This window comes from Euprymna scolopes, chromosome 10, assembly GCF_053919585.1.
Source record: "Euprymna scolopes isolate OS-2025 chromosome 10, ASM5391958v1, whole genome shotgun sequence".
NCBI classification, from domain to species: Eukaryota; Metazoa; Mollusca; class Cephalopoda; order Sepiida; family Sepiolidae; genus Euprymna; species Euprymna scolopes.
The window spans coordinates 41,841,191-41,858,619 of NC_136491.1; the positions used below are offsets into that span (position 1 = coordinate 41,841,191).

General features: G+C 34.8%; 1 protein-coding gene across 1 annotated transcript in view; it reads right to left on the minus strand.

Annotated features, from left to right (window-relative positions):
• LOC145285937 (kinetochore protein NDC80 homolog) overlaps positions 1–17,429 on the minus strand; it is a 151,103-nt gene that overhangs the window by 39,305 nt on the left and 94,369 nt on the right. The window contains exons 9-10 of the mRNA XM_080134443.1: positions 12,641–12,773; positions 1,986–2,191 (exon numbers count right to left, since the gene is read on the minus strand). Coding sequence (XP_079990569.1) covers positions 1,986–2,191; positions 12,641–12,773 — 339 coding nt within the window. The remainder of the gene's footprint in view (positions 1–1,985; positions 2,192–12,640; positions 12,774–17,429) is intronic.

Consider the following 17,429-nt stretch of genomic DNA (forward strand, 5'->3'; position numbering starts at 1 on the left):
TGCTCGACATTTTCTGTGTTTAACATTTTATATTCATGATTTTGAAACACATGTACTAATTTTCTTCATATTTCTTTTCTAGATTACTTTTGAAAAAAAACAAAAAAAACGAACCAGTAATATCTAGTAGAAAGTTTACAGGGAATATCAAATTTACAAACGGTTCCCAACCCCATGTATATCTCAGTTATGGGAAGATGACATAGTGCCTAGCATTTTCAAGTGGTCACCCATCTGGTACTGACCAGGCTACATGTCGCTTAACTTTGATGATCTAATGAGAACCGGTGTGTCAATTATTTAATTAAATTCTTGGTTTTATATGTATTCTTACATTTGAAATGTAAATTCATTTTTATTTCCACAATTCTGAAATTTACAAAATGTTAAAACAAATTGTTGGTTTTCAAAAACATGCTCATTAGTGCGAAATGACAATAAAACACAGCAAATGTCAACATTAATCATTTATGATATACAGGGTGTAATGATGAAATTGTCACCCTAGAAAAGACAACATGATTCCATTTCTGTTTGATGAAAACCTGTTTCCTTTTTTTGTTGCAGACCATCAACTAGTTGGTCAGTTGTGTACAAATATCAAGAGTGATAGGAGCCTTCTATCATGTCTGAAAGTGACACAATGTTCAATAAGCGAGATCAGAGATTCGTTGATGTACAATATATGCTCTCTACCGATCCCAGTTATGACAACAAGACCATTGTCAACACCCTCAAAATGCATCACTGGACTGCCACGATTAACAGGGATGTGCTCAGGATGATGACAACAAAGTTACCGATCACGCTTATGGTCTCTGGTGTGGTTTCAAGTAAGGGCCACATCATACCACCTCACATCTTTGAAGTCGGCTTGAAAGTCAACACTAAAGTGTACCTGGATGTGTTGAAGAGTATTGTGATCCCCTAGTGCAATCAGGTGGCTGCTGGTAGACCCTGGGTTTGACAGCAGGACTATGCATTGGCCCACAAGTCCAAAGAGATTCAAGCTTGGTTTCAAAAGGAGTGCTATGATTTTATACTCTTCTCTCACTGTCCCCTCCTCTTTCCCCAACCTGAATCCACTGAACTACTTCGTTTGGTCATATGTCGAGAACATCACCAACATGACCTCCCACAACAGCAAAGCTAGCCTGATCGCCACCATTCACTGAGTATTTACTGAGCTCCCACCAGGGCTTGTGAAAAAGGTATGCTCTCAGTTCCAGACTCATATCAAGGCGGTGATTGAGGCTGAAGATGGCTATATTGAATAGATGTTAGCTCTACTACATAATCAAGTTACTTGAATTGATTTTTTTTATAAAAGTTTTTAAATAAAGCTATAGTGTTACCTTCTTTAGGGTGACAATTTTATCATTCCACCTAGCCAGACTGGTTCTAGCATTGCCCAGGAAAAAAAAAAAAAAAAAAAAAAAAAAAATGGAGGAATCCCCAGAAACTCCTGCTCCAAACCCATGTTACAATATTTATTTTTTATTCCCTGTAAATATTAACCATGAATTTATAAAGAAAAAAAATATATCTGCTGTTTATATATGTTGGTTATATTAATCATATCTGTTACTTTCCTTATGAGAACAAACACTGAATCTCCTACAGTTTATGTTATTGAAAGAATTATTGGGTTGGAATATATTTTAAATGAAATAGATTTGAATTTTTTTCATTATGTGAATAACTGATTGCAAAATACTGTAATTCACTGGGCATACAGAATCAAATATCAATCTGACAAATATATTGCTATTTAGGTATGACGGCAAAAATTATATAAGACAACTTTATATGTGAAATGACCAGCCTGTTCTAGAACCACTTTTAGATGAGAAACATTATACACATGAATGTTGCTTGGTCTTTTTTAATATTTGCTTTGAAAGCTAAGAAAAAAAAAAAATCTATGTCAGAGTGTATTTTCTTGAATTTCTGTTTGTTGCTACTAAAATAACAAAATTACTAACTTTATCTTGCTGTTTGCCAATGGCCATTTCATCCTCCCATAATTCTTCATCAAGCTGAGCAGTTTCTTTCTCAAAGTTGTCAGTCTGGCTCTGGAGGTGCTGCATTTCCATCCTGAACCGCTCCACATCAGCTGGAGCATATTCTTGGTTATCAATTTGAGTTTGAAAACTCTTCAGTTCTCCAAGCTTCAAATTTAACTCTTCTTCTGCAAAAGGTGAAATAGAAATCTCAGAGAAAAATGATCACAAATTAAAAATATCCAATAATACAATTATTACATAAATGGCAGTGATCTGAGTCTTTGTATTAGGTTGGTGCAAAAACAATATCGTTTTATCACATATTACTTTTATACCTGATTCCTGAATTAATTCATTGATATATACACCCATGTTATATATCATTTTGAAGCACGTTTTTTGCTCCATCAAATTGTGTTATTCATTACTGTTCTCAATCTCTTTATTCATTTTTTGCAGGCTTTTCGACAGCATGGACAAAATTCAAATCCGCACGATTTTCTTGTTTCAGTTCAAACTAGGCTGAAAAGCTGCCAAGACAGCTTGTAATATCAAGGATTCATTTGGCCCAGGAACCGCTAACGAACAGGTGGCACAATGGTGGTTCAAGAAATTTTGCAATATTGATGAGAGCCTCGAAGATGAAGACAGTTGCAGTCAGCCGACTGCGATTGATAATGAACATTTGAAAGCTTTAATTGAAGCCAATCCTCACAAAACCACACAAGAAGTTACTGTTGAACTCGAGGTCAACCTATCAACAGTTATTCACCATTTAAAGCAAATAGGGAAGTCAAAAATGTTGGGTAAATGGGTGCCACATGAATTGAACAATAATTTTTTTTAAATTATTGTTTTGAAGTCTTCTATGCTCCTTCTGCGCAACAAAATGACCCATTCTTTGAGCGGATTGTGATGTGTGATGAGAAGTGGATCCTCTAGGACCACCGGTGAAGTTCAGCACAGTGATCGGATGCCTGAGAAGCGCCACAACACTTTCCGAAGCCAAAATTGTATTAAAAAAAAAAAAAAAAAAGGTTATGGTGACTGTTTGGTGGTCTGCAGCCAGTCTCATCCATCACAGCTTTTTGAATCCAGGAGAAACAATAACGGTGGAGAAAACTACCAACAAATTGACGAAATGCACCAGAAGCTCCAATGCATGTGCCCAAGATTAGTCAATATGAAGGAACCAATTCTCCTCCATGACAATGCTCGCCTGCATGTTGCTCAGCTGAACATGCAGAAACTGAACAAATTGGGCTTTGAAACTGTCTCATCCGCCATATCCATCAAACCTCCCGCCCACCGATTATCACTTTTTGAAGCATCTCGACAACTTCCTGCACAAAAAATGCTTCAAAAGCTGAGATGATGTAGAATTGGCCTTCAATAACTTCATTACTTCCAAAACTCCGGATTTTTATATTTTCTATACATAGATGAATAAACTTGTTTCTCGTTGGCAAAAATGTGTCGATTCTAATGGTTTTTATTTCGATTAATAAAGTTTATTATGAAAGAAGTTATGATCTTTTGAATGTGAACATCAAACAACAACATAATTTTTGCACCAACCTAATATATCCAGCTAAAACATCAAAAACACACAATCCCCTAAAATTACCATCAACACATACATATGTATACACCATTCTCATCAATATTTACTTTTTTTTTCATGCATAAAAGTGGGAGGACTCTTCAGTCCCTATTTTTTATGTACTCTTACTGAACCCGTTAACACCAGAGGAAAACATTTAATAGGGTACAGTTTCCTAAAATCACTGTTTCAGTATTACTCACCCTTTTTTGCTATGGACAAAGAGATGAAATGGTAAACTAAATAAGTAAATGCTGAAAGCTCATCCAAAAGGAATTAATCATAGTAAATTTAAGCATTCAAGCTGATCACAGAGTGAAGCTAAAAAAGGCAGAATAACTAAGTAAATATAAAACTTGACCGAGAGATAAAATTCCTATAAAGCATAAAAACATACTGCAGTATGAATTGGTTTGGTTGTTTTGTGACATATCAACCCTTTTGGGGTTATCTAATGTTAATGTCAAATCCAGTCATTTTGTTAAAATAAATTTATGCTTCAAGTTCTTTATATATTTAAATATTTATTCATGGTGTTTGGTTTGGTTGTTTTGTTAAGAAAAATGTTGAGTTTGCTTTGCAGAACATGATTGAGTTTTGCAAAGGGAAAGGAAAAAACATTTGGTGCATTTTAGGTAAGAAAGCTGGTATCTTCAGACAGCCTGATCTGGTGGCACCAGGCAATATGAATAATTGTATGAGTACTAGGAACACTTCTGAAAAACAGGACTATATATATATATATATATATATATATATATATATATATATATATATATATATATACACAGGGTGACCCAAAAAACAAACGGGCCCCAACTCTAATTAGGCCCTGTTTCTTAGTGTTTTGTCCGAATGAAATGAAACTTTGGTCATAACTAGTTTATTATATTCAAAACATCACATCAAAACACTAGGGTCTTTGGCCTTTTTTTCTCCATTGACTGTAAAATGTTCAGAAAAACAATTGAATGTCCTCTGTTTTTTTTGGGTCACCCTGGATATATATATATATATATATATATATATATATATATATATATATATATATATATATATATATAAAGTAAAGTACATAAGTGCTCAATAGTTTTAATATTTTATAAAAATCTGTTTTGTCAGTCCAAAAGGGTACATATTGGTCTATATTAGAAAATAAAATTTTAGTTCATTTCTTAAACTTTTATATTTTATCCTTATCAACATTTTATTGATGTTTTTTTCATGCATAAAAGAAGTACAAAGGCTCTTCACTCTCTATTTCATATGTACTCCTACTCGACCTCTTGACACCAGAAAAATCATTTAATAAGAGTACAGTTTTTGATAATGACTACTTTGTATTATTTCCCTCCTACTACTACATTCATGTTTTATATATACGCAATCTTTTTAATTTATTATTGTATGAATCAATTGTCATTCTTCCTGATATTGCTTTTCTCATTACAAGCTCAACTGAGTTAACAATGTTTCTCAGAGGAATCGTAGGTCAACTTTATGAATAGAATTATCGCTCATATAAAGAACATGTTTCACACCATTTGATCGTTTGATTCAATTTCTTTTATGGCATCTCAACATTTTTTTATTTTAATTTTCTTCCTTTGAAGATTGTAATGCTAGGTATGAGGCAGACAAACTAACTGCCAACATTGCTTTATATTGAAACTAGCCGAGAGCTCTTTTTAGTATCCTTGTTGTTCCCTTAAGTGCAATCGTCTGGATCTCACTTGCACTTGGTTCACCAGGAATATTAGTTAGGTAGGACTTCAGGTTCTTCTTCATAAGCCCTGTGGTACCAATAATAACTGGTATGATTGATATTTCCGTAAGATTTCAGTTTCTTTTCATATCATACATGAGACCTTGATATTTGGTCTGTTTCTCCCTTTCAGCTCTGTTGAGACCTCCATCATTAAGACCATCTATGAGTCATTTGATGCTTAATAAAGTTGTAAAATATAATTCTATAGATATGATAATTATTTATATTTTGAGACTGCATCATTCTTAGAATGCCCGAATACAATGGCCCTAAATACATTGCTCTCAGAAGGAAGTTTCACAATTAAAATGGGAACATTATTCCAAGAAGAGAATTTTACTGAGAGAGAAGCATTACTCTTGTAACCTGCTACTGCTCCCATGGACTATTGTCCACAGTCACAATGAAGTACAAGTTAAATACAATTCACAACTGTAAAATCACAAATGTAATATTGTCTAGTCTCGGATACTTTATCGGATACTTTATATATTCAGGCATTCATTGGATGCTGGAAGCATGCACATATTGTCAGATTTAGCTCTGCGGTGCACAAAAACGAGCAAACCCTAAGTCTGTGTGACAACACAGTTTCTACATCAATTGATTTTCAGAGGTACTAAAAAGAGTATTTTCACTCTCCGAGACGTCTCCAAGGTTGGTCATCTGATCATTGTTAATGTTCTTTTTCTTTACAAAAGGTCACTATTCAGCTGAAAAGGTTTAGTTTGTTGATGTTTGAAAAACTGAATTACTTACAAAATATGAAAAATCAAAAAAATAATTAATAAGTCATTGGTAATTGCTTTTTTATACAAATAATTATCTGGTTAAATATTATAATAGTATATGCATATACATAGGCAGGTATGTATTTTAGGTTGCAAAATAGCCTGTAACCCTTTCACGACAAACATAAGGAAAAATGTTAGTTAACCGTCTAAATAAACGTAAATTAGTTTAATTTTCTTTCTTTTTTTCGCTTAATCGCAACTAACAATATATTATTTTATTTCTAAATCATGTAAAAAATATTAAACAATAAATGTATTAATTAAAAAAAAATGTATTAATTAAAAAAAATGTATTAATTTTTTTTTAAAAATGTATTAATTTAAAAAAAAAATCTATCAATTTAAAAAAAAAAAATGTTTTATTTCTTAATCATGTTTCATCATTATTTAATAAGTAAATATGAAAAAGTCCACTTTGTTTTCTTAATTTCCCAATTACTAATTACTCCATCCACAATATTAATATTCATAAAAACTAATAAAAAAAAAGAAAGGATAAAAAACAAAATCAAATGAAATGGAATTGAATTTTTTTCTAAAAAATGAAATGATCAAAACAGAAAAAACATGTGAAGTATGCATGATCCTTGTACAGTGAACGAGGCATAAAAAAATTCAGCATTTGCCCCCTCCCTCCATTTAGTCCCAAAAGTCCCCAGGGGACGTCAAATCCTGGTGAAAATGAACAAACGGTGCAGTTTTAGGTCTTAACATATGTAAATTTGAGTTCTATACCATGCAAAAAAAGAAATGACTGTCCATCATTTGCCCCCCCATATACACACACACACATACACATTTAGCCCCAAAAGTCCCCAAAGCCTTAGCATATTTAAATTTGAGTTCAGTACCATGCAAAACTGCTAAATAGACATACACAGAAAATTCTGAACAAACATGGTAAAATAGTCCCAAAAATGGAGTGTTTTTATTAGCCCTAAAAGAGCCCCTGGGACACACCCAAGAGTAATCGTGAAGTATAGACAAAGAAAATTATATAGAAATCAGTTAGTTACAACTTTTCAGAAAGTTTTATAAAAATCTAAGCCATTAATTTTTTTTAAATAAGCACAAAAGTGTCAATTATAGCCACTTTAGCTCGAAAGGCACCCGAAGGGGGACAACCGGGGTTTTCCCGGAAAATCCGTTCTGTTACTTTTTTACTCATATCATGTTTAATGTTTGTGCAAAATTTAAAAAAATTCCAAGCCATAGTTATTGAGAAAAGTGCGGACGGACGAACGGACAAGGGTGAATTTACACGTCCACCCTCCTTTTGTCGGGGGACCAACAAAACCAAATGAAATTGAAATTCTTTTTAAAACAAAAGGAAAAAATAGAATAAATTATTTTTAAATGCCTAAATGACAAAACTGTTTGTAGAGTTGAATGTAATAATCAATGAGAGAAAGAGGCCCACAGTATTAATGCTGGAGTCTCTCAGGGGTCCATAATGGGCCCAACTCTCTTCCTGATCTACATCAATGATCTCCCAAAACACATACTAAAATCTTTTGTTGACATCTATGCTGATGACACGACTATCTATGGCAACACATAAAAGGCCGTAAATCATGATGTTCTCTCTGATTCTCTCTACTCTGATCTTGAGCGCGTGGTTCAGTGGGGGAAGAGGTGGCTGGTTACCTTTAATGCATCTAAGACCAAGCTCCTATCTCTACATCATAAACGCTCTGATACCCATCTGGCATCAATTGAAGTGGATGGCTCTCATCTAGAGGAGGCCCCATGTTTTGATAAGCTTCTGGGTTTGACCTTTACTCCTGATCTTAAACACATACATCAAGTCTGTGGCGAAGGTTGCTGGGAAAATGGTGGGATCCTTCTACCGTTCCAGAAGATATCTCACTAATGATGCAATTCTCTATCTATATAAAAGCCAAGTACGTCCAAGGATGGAGTACTGCTACCACATCTGGGCAGGAGCTGCTAAAAACAGACTATCCTGCCTTGACAGAGTACAAAATAGACTTCGTGGCTTGGTGGGGGATGCCCTTTTCTCTTCCCTGCAACCTCTTTCCCACAGTAGAGACGTAGCAAGCCTATCTTTGTTCTATCGTTATTTCCATAGCAAGTGCTCATCTGAGCTCCATTCTCTGGTCCCCCTCGCCAATCTTTTTCAAAATACACCTGACTAGCTGAAACCACCGTCAATAATTTTCCCCACTCCTTATCTGTGCCTAAATCAAAATGAAGATTCCATGAACAAAGCTTCTTTCTTAGAACTGCACGCCTGTGGAACTCTGTTCCGCTTGCCTGTTTCCCTCCCGACTTCAACCTGGATGTCTTCAAGTCCAACACAAACAAATTCCTGATGAAGCGCCCCCTTAAGTAATGACACTTTATCAATTCTCCAATACTATTACTACACTATCCCATTAATTACTGTACACACAATAACCCTTACCCCTGAGTGGCCATTGGGCCTTGATAAGTGGTGAACCATGTAAAAAAAAAAAAGAAAAAAAAAGAGAAATTAAAGATGGCAGCCATGGATTTATAAGGTGTAGTCTCGTGGAATCTCACGAGATCTCATCTTCCACTGCACACGTATGCAAATGAAATGGGGTCAGTTTTCTGATAAATTGTCTGTTGGCAGAGGCAGTGGGGAGAGACGTGCTAGAAGTTGAGAGAGAAAGCTGTCAGTGACGAATTCTAGCTAGACTTTTGCATATTGTATTTGGTTTATGTTGTTTTGCTGTTTACCAGCCCATTTAACGTCAAGCTATTTCGGCATAATGGGAGACAAATTCGACCTTAAATTAATACCGGAATTTGACGGTTCGACCCCGGTACTTGACTGGGTGGAGAAGGTGGAACTACATTTCGTGTTGTCTAGTGTGAAGAACATTGAACATGTGGTTCCTCTACATCTGTCCAGCGGGGCTTTCGCAGTATATCAACAGCTTAGTCCTGAGGAAAAACAGGATTATGAAAGGATCAAAGCAGCATTATACAAGGCGGCTGCTATTAACCCCGGCACTGCTTGGGAGCAATTTGAGGCAAGAACCCTGCATCCCGGTGAAACTGTCAACGTTTATTTGGCTGAGCTGACAAAACTGACGGTGTTGTTTGGTGGGCTGCCTGAGCGAGCCTTGGCATACAAATTTTTGGCAGGGCTCCCAGCCGGAGCAAAGCAACTCCTGTGGGCTAGCTCAAGCATAGCTTCATTGTCCCTTAATGACCTGGTAGACCGGGCCAGGACAATGATGAAGAATACTTATGAGATGGGAGAACCGGTAGTCGCTGCTGCACAGCGCGCATTAAATGAGGATAGACCGTCCCAGGAGACCATCCTGCACGGTGAAGTCATGTGTTATTGTGACATGATTATATTGCGACATGATTATAATGTGACATGATTATATTGTGGCATGATTATAATGCGACATGATTATAATGTGGCATGATTATAATGTGACATGATTATATTATGACATGATTATATTATGACATGATTATATTATGACATGATTATATTATGACATGATTATATTGCGACATGATTATATTATGACATGATTATAATGTGACATTATTATATTGTGACATGATTATAATGTGACACATTGCGAGGAACTTCCGGCGATGACTGACAGCTATTCGCTGCTACCGATGTAATAAGACTGGTCATATGGCCCGGGATTGTTCGGGAAACGGGGTCAGGGACAAGGTGCCAGCATCAACCTCTTCCCCAAACAGAAATTAGACGAGGCGCTTCCGACCATTCAGGTCTATGTCAATGAGACATTGTGCTCAGCACTCTTTGACTCTGGATGCTCTCGCACCGTAGAAGAAGAAGACAACTAGATTAACCATCCTCAGTGGAGCAACGTGGACATGTTGCGGGGTGGGCACTGTGAACATTTGCACTAAGACTGGAAATTCAGCTAACATCGAAGTGCTGGTAGTACTCAAGAAACCGCTGAGCTTTGACCTGTTCCTAGGCTACGGCACCATCAGAGCCCTAGGTGGTGCTCACATAACACAAATGGGGGTGATACAGTTTCAGGAGAAGGTTTCAGTGTGTGCTGCTTTGAAGATTGATCAGCCAGACTTTATTGTCGAGTTTGACCAGCAGCAGAAGGCTTGGACAGCCACATGGAAGTGGTCAGAAAATCAGAAACCAGCCAAACTGCGAAATGAGGTAACAGAGTACCATGTGCCCGACCAAATGAGGCCTGCATATGAAGAGGAACTTCGTGATTGGATCAAGGATGGCTGGTTGATTCCCTACCCCTATGAGAAACTTGGACCTCCCAAAGGCCTGATTCCGCTGATGGCGGTCGCTCAGCACAACAAAGCAAAGGTGAGGCCAGTGATGGACTATGGCAAACTGAACACACATGTTGATGCGTTCATGGCAGATGCTGACGTTTGTGCCAGCAAGTTACGAGAGTGGCGCCAGCAGGGTTCCAATGTGTCCCTGCTGGATCTAAGAAAAGTATACCTGCAGGTCAAAATCAGTGAAACAATGTGGCCATTTCAGACGGTAGTGTTTGCTGGCAGGAGGTACTGCCTTACCAGACTAGGCTTTGGGCTGAACATGGCACCCCAAATAATGAAGACCATTATTAACACTGTGTTGTCACAGGAAGAGACAATAAAAGATGGGACATCGGCGTACCTTGATAACATATATGTGAACGAAGACATTGAGTCATCATCATGTGTGAGGGCCAAACTGGCTGAGTTTGGTTTGACATGCAAGGATCCAGAACGTTTGGTGAATGGTGTTTGTGTCTTGGGCCTGAACGTTCGACAGGAACGAGGGACTTTGAAATGGAGGCGTGGAGCTGCAATTCCTGAAGTGCCCGATGTCTTCACGAGGCGAGCAGTATTCTCCCTGTGTGGAAAACTTGTGGGGCATCTCTCTATGGCCTAATCTCTCTCTTTCACTCCATCTATATCTCTTTCCCTCTCTGTCTTCCTCCTCCTCTCTCCGTCTAGCTCTCTCTTTCCCTCTCTTATCCTTTTTATCCTATTTTAGTCACTGAAATTACAGTGAATAAGATATTGTCAAAGCATGAACAAATCATATTTTAGTCATCTAAACTACTTACAGTGATTAAGTAATTGTCAAAACAAGGATAAATCCTATTTTAATCACCTAAATTTACAGTGAGAATAGAAAGCTATTTCAAAATTACTGCTAATTAGAACAGCACCAGGAGGAACTGATAAAACTTATCTAATTAAATTGATTTTGGCAATCATTCAATCTTAAAATGAAATAGCCTTAGCTCTTGCTACATCCAGAATAACTTCGATCCTACTATCAGGTGGAAGAACTGCTCATTCTGCTTTGAAATTACCAATTTTTCAAAACTCATGTTCAATATCTCCAAAGCATCCAGTATGGGAAAAATATTGTAGAAATGAAAACTTATTGTTTCGGTTGAATGTCACACAAATAAATCACTTGAGGCTCTTGATCAATCCTGTCATATGTTAAGAACATCACCAACAGACTTCCCACAACATCAAAGCCAGCCTGATTGCTGCCATCCGCTGAATATTCCTACTGGCGTTTATGGAAAAGGCATGCTCCCCGTTCCAGACACATATTGGGGGACCATGTTTACTGTCCTACTGAGGCGGTGATTGAGGCTAAAGATGGCTACATTGAATAAATGTTAGCTCTACTACACAACCAAGTTATCTGAATTGATTTTTTTTCAATAAAAGTTTTAAAATAAAGCTGCAGTGTTGTTTTCTTTAGGATGACAAATTTATCGTTCCACCCTGTATATATATATATATATATATATATATATATATATATATACATGCAGGGTTTATACATGCAGTTTTTATTCTCTTCATCATCGTTATTTTCCTTTGTGCCCATTTTATGAGTGGCCACATTGTCTAGTGATCGTCAAGAGTCTTATCTGTTTAACTAAGATGAATAAAACTTCTCATGCAGGAAAGACACAAAGAGACATTTACTGAGTTTTGTTCAAGGCTTTATTGGAAAGAATCGACCCAAGAGAGAGAGAGAGACCAATGTATGCCAACAATAATTTCCTTTTTAACTTACTAACATAAGAAATGAGTAGCACAACGGACAGGGACTTCAGACAATATTCAACTTAGACCATTCCTACATATTGGACGCATCTTGTTCACATGTTTTCAACAGAGAGACCGATTTGAAAACCTTTTTCTCTTGCTTGAAATATTATCTCCTCATATCGTTCGACTCCTGTTTCGTCTACCGAGTTTGACCTCTTTCCACCCCCTCACCACTTCAACTCACATCTCCCATCTCTGGGTACAATTCTATTTGCAGATAGGTTATTGTGATATGCAGCAAAGGTGACCCTTACCAAAATTCACACTAGCTAACTTAATTGCTACTTACTGGCATAGCATCCCTATAATATAACATACATAATAAAACAAGAGATTAACATATTATAAAAAAAATGAAAATATCACTTACCCAACATCTTTACCTCGGTATCTCTGACTTCCAGTTTACTATCATACATTTCTAATTCGGCCATGTAGTTGGTTATCTTGACTAAATCTTTCTCATGTAATTGTTTTGTTTCTTGTAGTTCTTGTAGTTTATCCTAAAATAAATGATCAGATTTGGAAAAGAATAACCATAATTGAAAGACAGACAAATAATTACTATCACCATATCGAATTTAATTTCAATAAATAAATATGTTTATTTATTGAAAAAAAATTCTGCGCTTTATTTTGGTCTTTAAACCGTTAAGTTTTGTATTCCATATCAACAGTGCTTTTAAACAGTAGACTTTTTTATGACTTAACAAATACACGCTAGATTGGCGTTTTCTACCATATCGGACATTTGAACATTACACTTCACCAACATGTGAAGGATAACGTACCAGGCATTACCATCACCATCATGGTATATAAAAAAAATATAGCTGTATTTTCTGATGAAAATTCTGTTATGAATCGAAATATCAAATTTAATTTTAATGAATAAATAAATATATTTATTGAAAAAAAAAAATCTGCACTTGTTTCGGTCTTTAAACTGTTAAATTTTGAATTTTGCATACTGATAATAGACAAGTTGTGGTATATTGTGAGTATGACTTTAAAAGACATCTAGTGGTGAGACCCCTATCTTGTGCTACCAGATCAAGCTGTCTAAAGATACTGGTTTCCTGACCAAAATGCACCAAACATTACTGGCAACTGGGGACTGCTCGTGAATTTAATATTCCCTTGACACTTCTTCCTTTGGACGAAGCCAGTTCAACCCACCTAGGGTAAATGTTGTACAACAACAACAATTTCCAAAGCAGATTTGGATTTTCTTTTCCTCTCCCTATTTAACAAACAAAAAAAGTACAGAATCTTTTTCTTTCTAATTTTAGACTTCTATATTTAACGTTTCCTTCACATCAAATGTTGGTTGCATTTTGGTTATGGTAGCACTAAGTGCCACGCATACATCTCAAAATTGTAGTGACAAAGTTTACCCTTCAGTGGTTTTGAGGGTGGGGGGATTGTCTGTTGTGTGTATATGTTGTTCATTCACATCTTTTATACGAGGATATGCATGATAGGTATATATGTGTGTGATCTACATGTGTGTGATCTACATGTGATCATCTGTCTATGTATCTGTATTTGGCATGATAGGTATATATGTGTGTGATCTACATGTGGGTGCATGTGTCCCTTTGTCTGTATCTATGTGATCATCTGTCTATGTATCTGTATTTGACTGTAGTCATAATGTCTCATCATCTAATTTAATACAAGTAATAACAAGTAATTTATTCAAAATACCTCAGTTCATGACTTCTTTCTGCGTCAACTCTTCAGGCCCGGAAATGACGAATAAATGAGAAATACAACTGGTTTCTTTTAGTTAAATGCTTGGTTTTATTCTTTTGGTGTTTTGGCTGTTCTGCATTTTTCTTTCGTTGGCTGACTTGTCTTTACGTCTTTTTCTTCTACACATCTTAGCAAAATCTCAACCGTTCCTTTCAAAATTGGAAACCAGACTGACTTGCATGCGATAGAAAAGATAATTTTTTTTCTCATTCTTTCATGCTCTCTCTTTCTCTTTCATTCTTTCCACATTCTCTTTCACACATACCCGATTGACCTATTTCAGGTGCTATCGTCGACCTGAACTACAGAGTTTGACATACGTCAACAACTTAACCCTTGAACTCTTCTTGCACTAACCAACCATCACAGCAAAATCACAATTTTCATCATGCCGATGTAACCCGGGATAGATTACATATCATTTTTGTGCACATATCGCTGCGTATACACTTGTATGAATAATTAAAAAAGATTTTATTTTCAGTCAATTAATCTCTGGATTTATCAAAGTTACTGTTTTGATCACTATGACTGCATATAAAAAAATAGATTTTTTTTTTGCTTTCAATAAAAGGTTTGAGGCAAAGTCTACAACACCTGCTTTATGCTGTTACGCATAACACTTCATTTTTGTATAAAAATATAAAAACTTTTATTTTCTGTTTCTTTCTTTATTGCTCATGTGCACCCCAAGCTAGAGATGGAGAGTGTAAATCAGGAGGTGGTTGGTTGGAAACACGAGCTTGTGCAATATTGCTTGCCGGTTCACTGTAGGCTTTGCTTCTCTTTTACATTTTTTTCTGGGTTATATATGTGACCTCCTACTCGTCTGCATGTGCGCTTCATCTTGACAGCTGCATGCATCAAACAATTGACCTTTCACCACCGACGACATAAATTGTGACATCCTGACCCCATCGTTCAGTGTGTTTACTACTAGCTGTCATGCGTGCAGTTGCACATGTGCACCATCATCACGTGATAGCTTCCCTTGTCCCTGTCAGATTTTAGGAAAGCATTTCTCAATGCACACATTCTAACACAAACACACACACACGTGTGATGCATTAACACTTTCACATTGTTGTCTGCTTATATACGGTATAACTAAGTTGATACACCGGTTCCTGTTAGATCATTAAAGTTAAGTGACATTGAAACTGGTCAATACTAAAATAGGTGACCATTTGGTAATATGTGCTATATGTGCTTGGAGCCTGGAGAGATATGGGTGCCACCAGGCTATTCTTGCCCAAGATACACTGCATGAAATAATGTAGCACCACCACCCTCGATTCCAACAGGTTAAAAGGAACAAATAATCATTATCGTCTGCTTATCGAAAACTAATATATACGAAATTTATTAATTTTAAAACTAATACATAAAAATTTATTAATTCTAAAACTAATATATACAAAATTTATTAATTTTAAAACTAATACATACAAAATTTATTAATTTTAAAACTAATACATACAAAATTTATTAATTCTAAAACTAATACATACAAAATTTATTAATTCTAAAACTAATATATACAAAATTTATTAATTCTAAAACTAATATATACAAAATTTATTAATTCTAAAACTAATATATACAAAATTTATTAATTCTAAAACTAACATAATAAATTTATTAATTTTAAAACTAATATATACATAATTTATTAATTTTAAGATAAATATATACAAAATTTATTAATTTCAATACTTCTAGACTTTCTTCAATGAAAAAATGAACACTATTATAAATAACTTCTAATCAAATGAAATTTGTGTCATTGGCTGAGGCAGTTTTGATTACGATTTTTCAAATTCATGGATAATTCATGGCACTGAAATTATAGACTCAGACTTCCTCCTTATCTCAGCGACTGAATCCCACTTGTTTTGCAACCAGACTCTCAAAATATGAACAAACATTCTATGTTTTCCTATCTATATAAGCAGTCATTTTAAACATATATAAAATATATTTTTTGTTATGTTTCTGAACTCATTGTTTTGTTTGTGTTTATAACATTTCCATTGTTCTCTCTTGAGTATTATCTAAAAATGATTTTCTATAACTGGCTTTACTTCCCCACTCCGAAAAACCAGGACCCTAAAAAGGGTTCTCCAAAAAATAACTATCATTTGTACAAAATGTATGTCCTTTATTTTAATCTATATAATTATAAAATTGTGAACCTTGCTTGTTTGCACCTTGTCTTCAATGACCAGGTGATTCCATCTTTTAAAAAAGGGATGACCAGTAAATTTATATATATATATATATATATATATATATATATATATATATATATGCCTGCTAGAATCTTATAATTTAAAAAAAAAAAAATGACAGTGAATATATATATATATATGCCTGCTAGAATCTTATTGTCAACGATCAAACAATTCCATAATTTAAAAAAAAAAAGATGACAGTGAATATATATATATATATATATATATATATTTGGGCGAAGAAAAATGTAAACAAAGGGCAAATAACTCCTTTCTTATAATAAAAGAAATCGCTCAGGGAGCAAAATTAAGAAATTAATCACTAATAAAAAAATAAATAAAAATTCAAACAATCATATATATATATATATATATATATATACTCTTTATTTTTTTTTACATAAGCAGTAATATGTTGCTACACAGTCATGAGCATGTTTTGGTCAGTTAGTTATTAGTAATTAGAGACCTCTTCAGGTGATACAGCTTATCCAAAACATGTAGCAACATAATATCCAAAGCCTGTGTAGCAACATATTACTGCTTATGTAAAAACAAATAAAAAGTATACCCTGCTCTACTTTGGTATTGAGCACTCTTGTATTAACCTCGTTACATTTCATTGGTTACTTACCCTCTTGAAAACAATAACCTCAGATTATACATAGAAATATATATATATATATATATATATATATATATATATAACCACTTGTTTCAATCAAACAACAGATATCATCAGGCAGCGACTTGACTATTCAAAAGTTCAATGATATATAAAAAGTGAAATATAATTGAAAAAAATCATATTTCCATAGAAATATATATATATATATATATATATTTCTATGGAAATATGATTTTTTTCAATTATATTTCACTTTTTATATAGACAAATCCTTAATTTAAGAAGCTCAATGTGATTACAGTGCATATAACAAATAAGTGACAAAAATCTATATTCCAAATTTCATAATGTTGACCATCTTACAATTTATTCCTTTGATTTTGTTGACATTTATGATTCTTGACAGTAACTGTTTTGTAGCGTAAAATCATTCATTTAATATTATATCAATCAATGAATCTATTCTGCCCTTAACTCATCAGAAGAAATAGCAACTATCAATCCACCAAAAGAAAATAAAATGCATTTGGGCATGATTA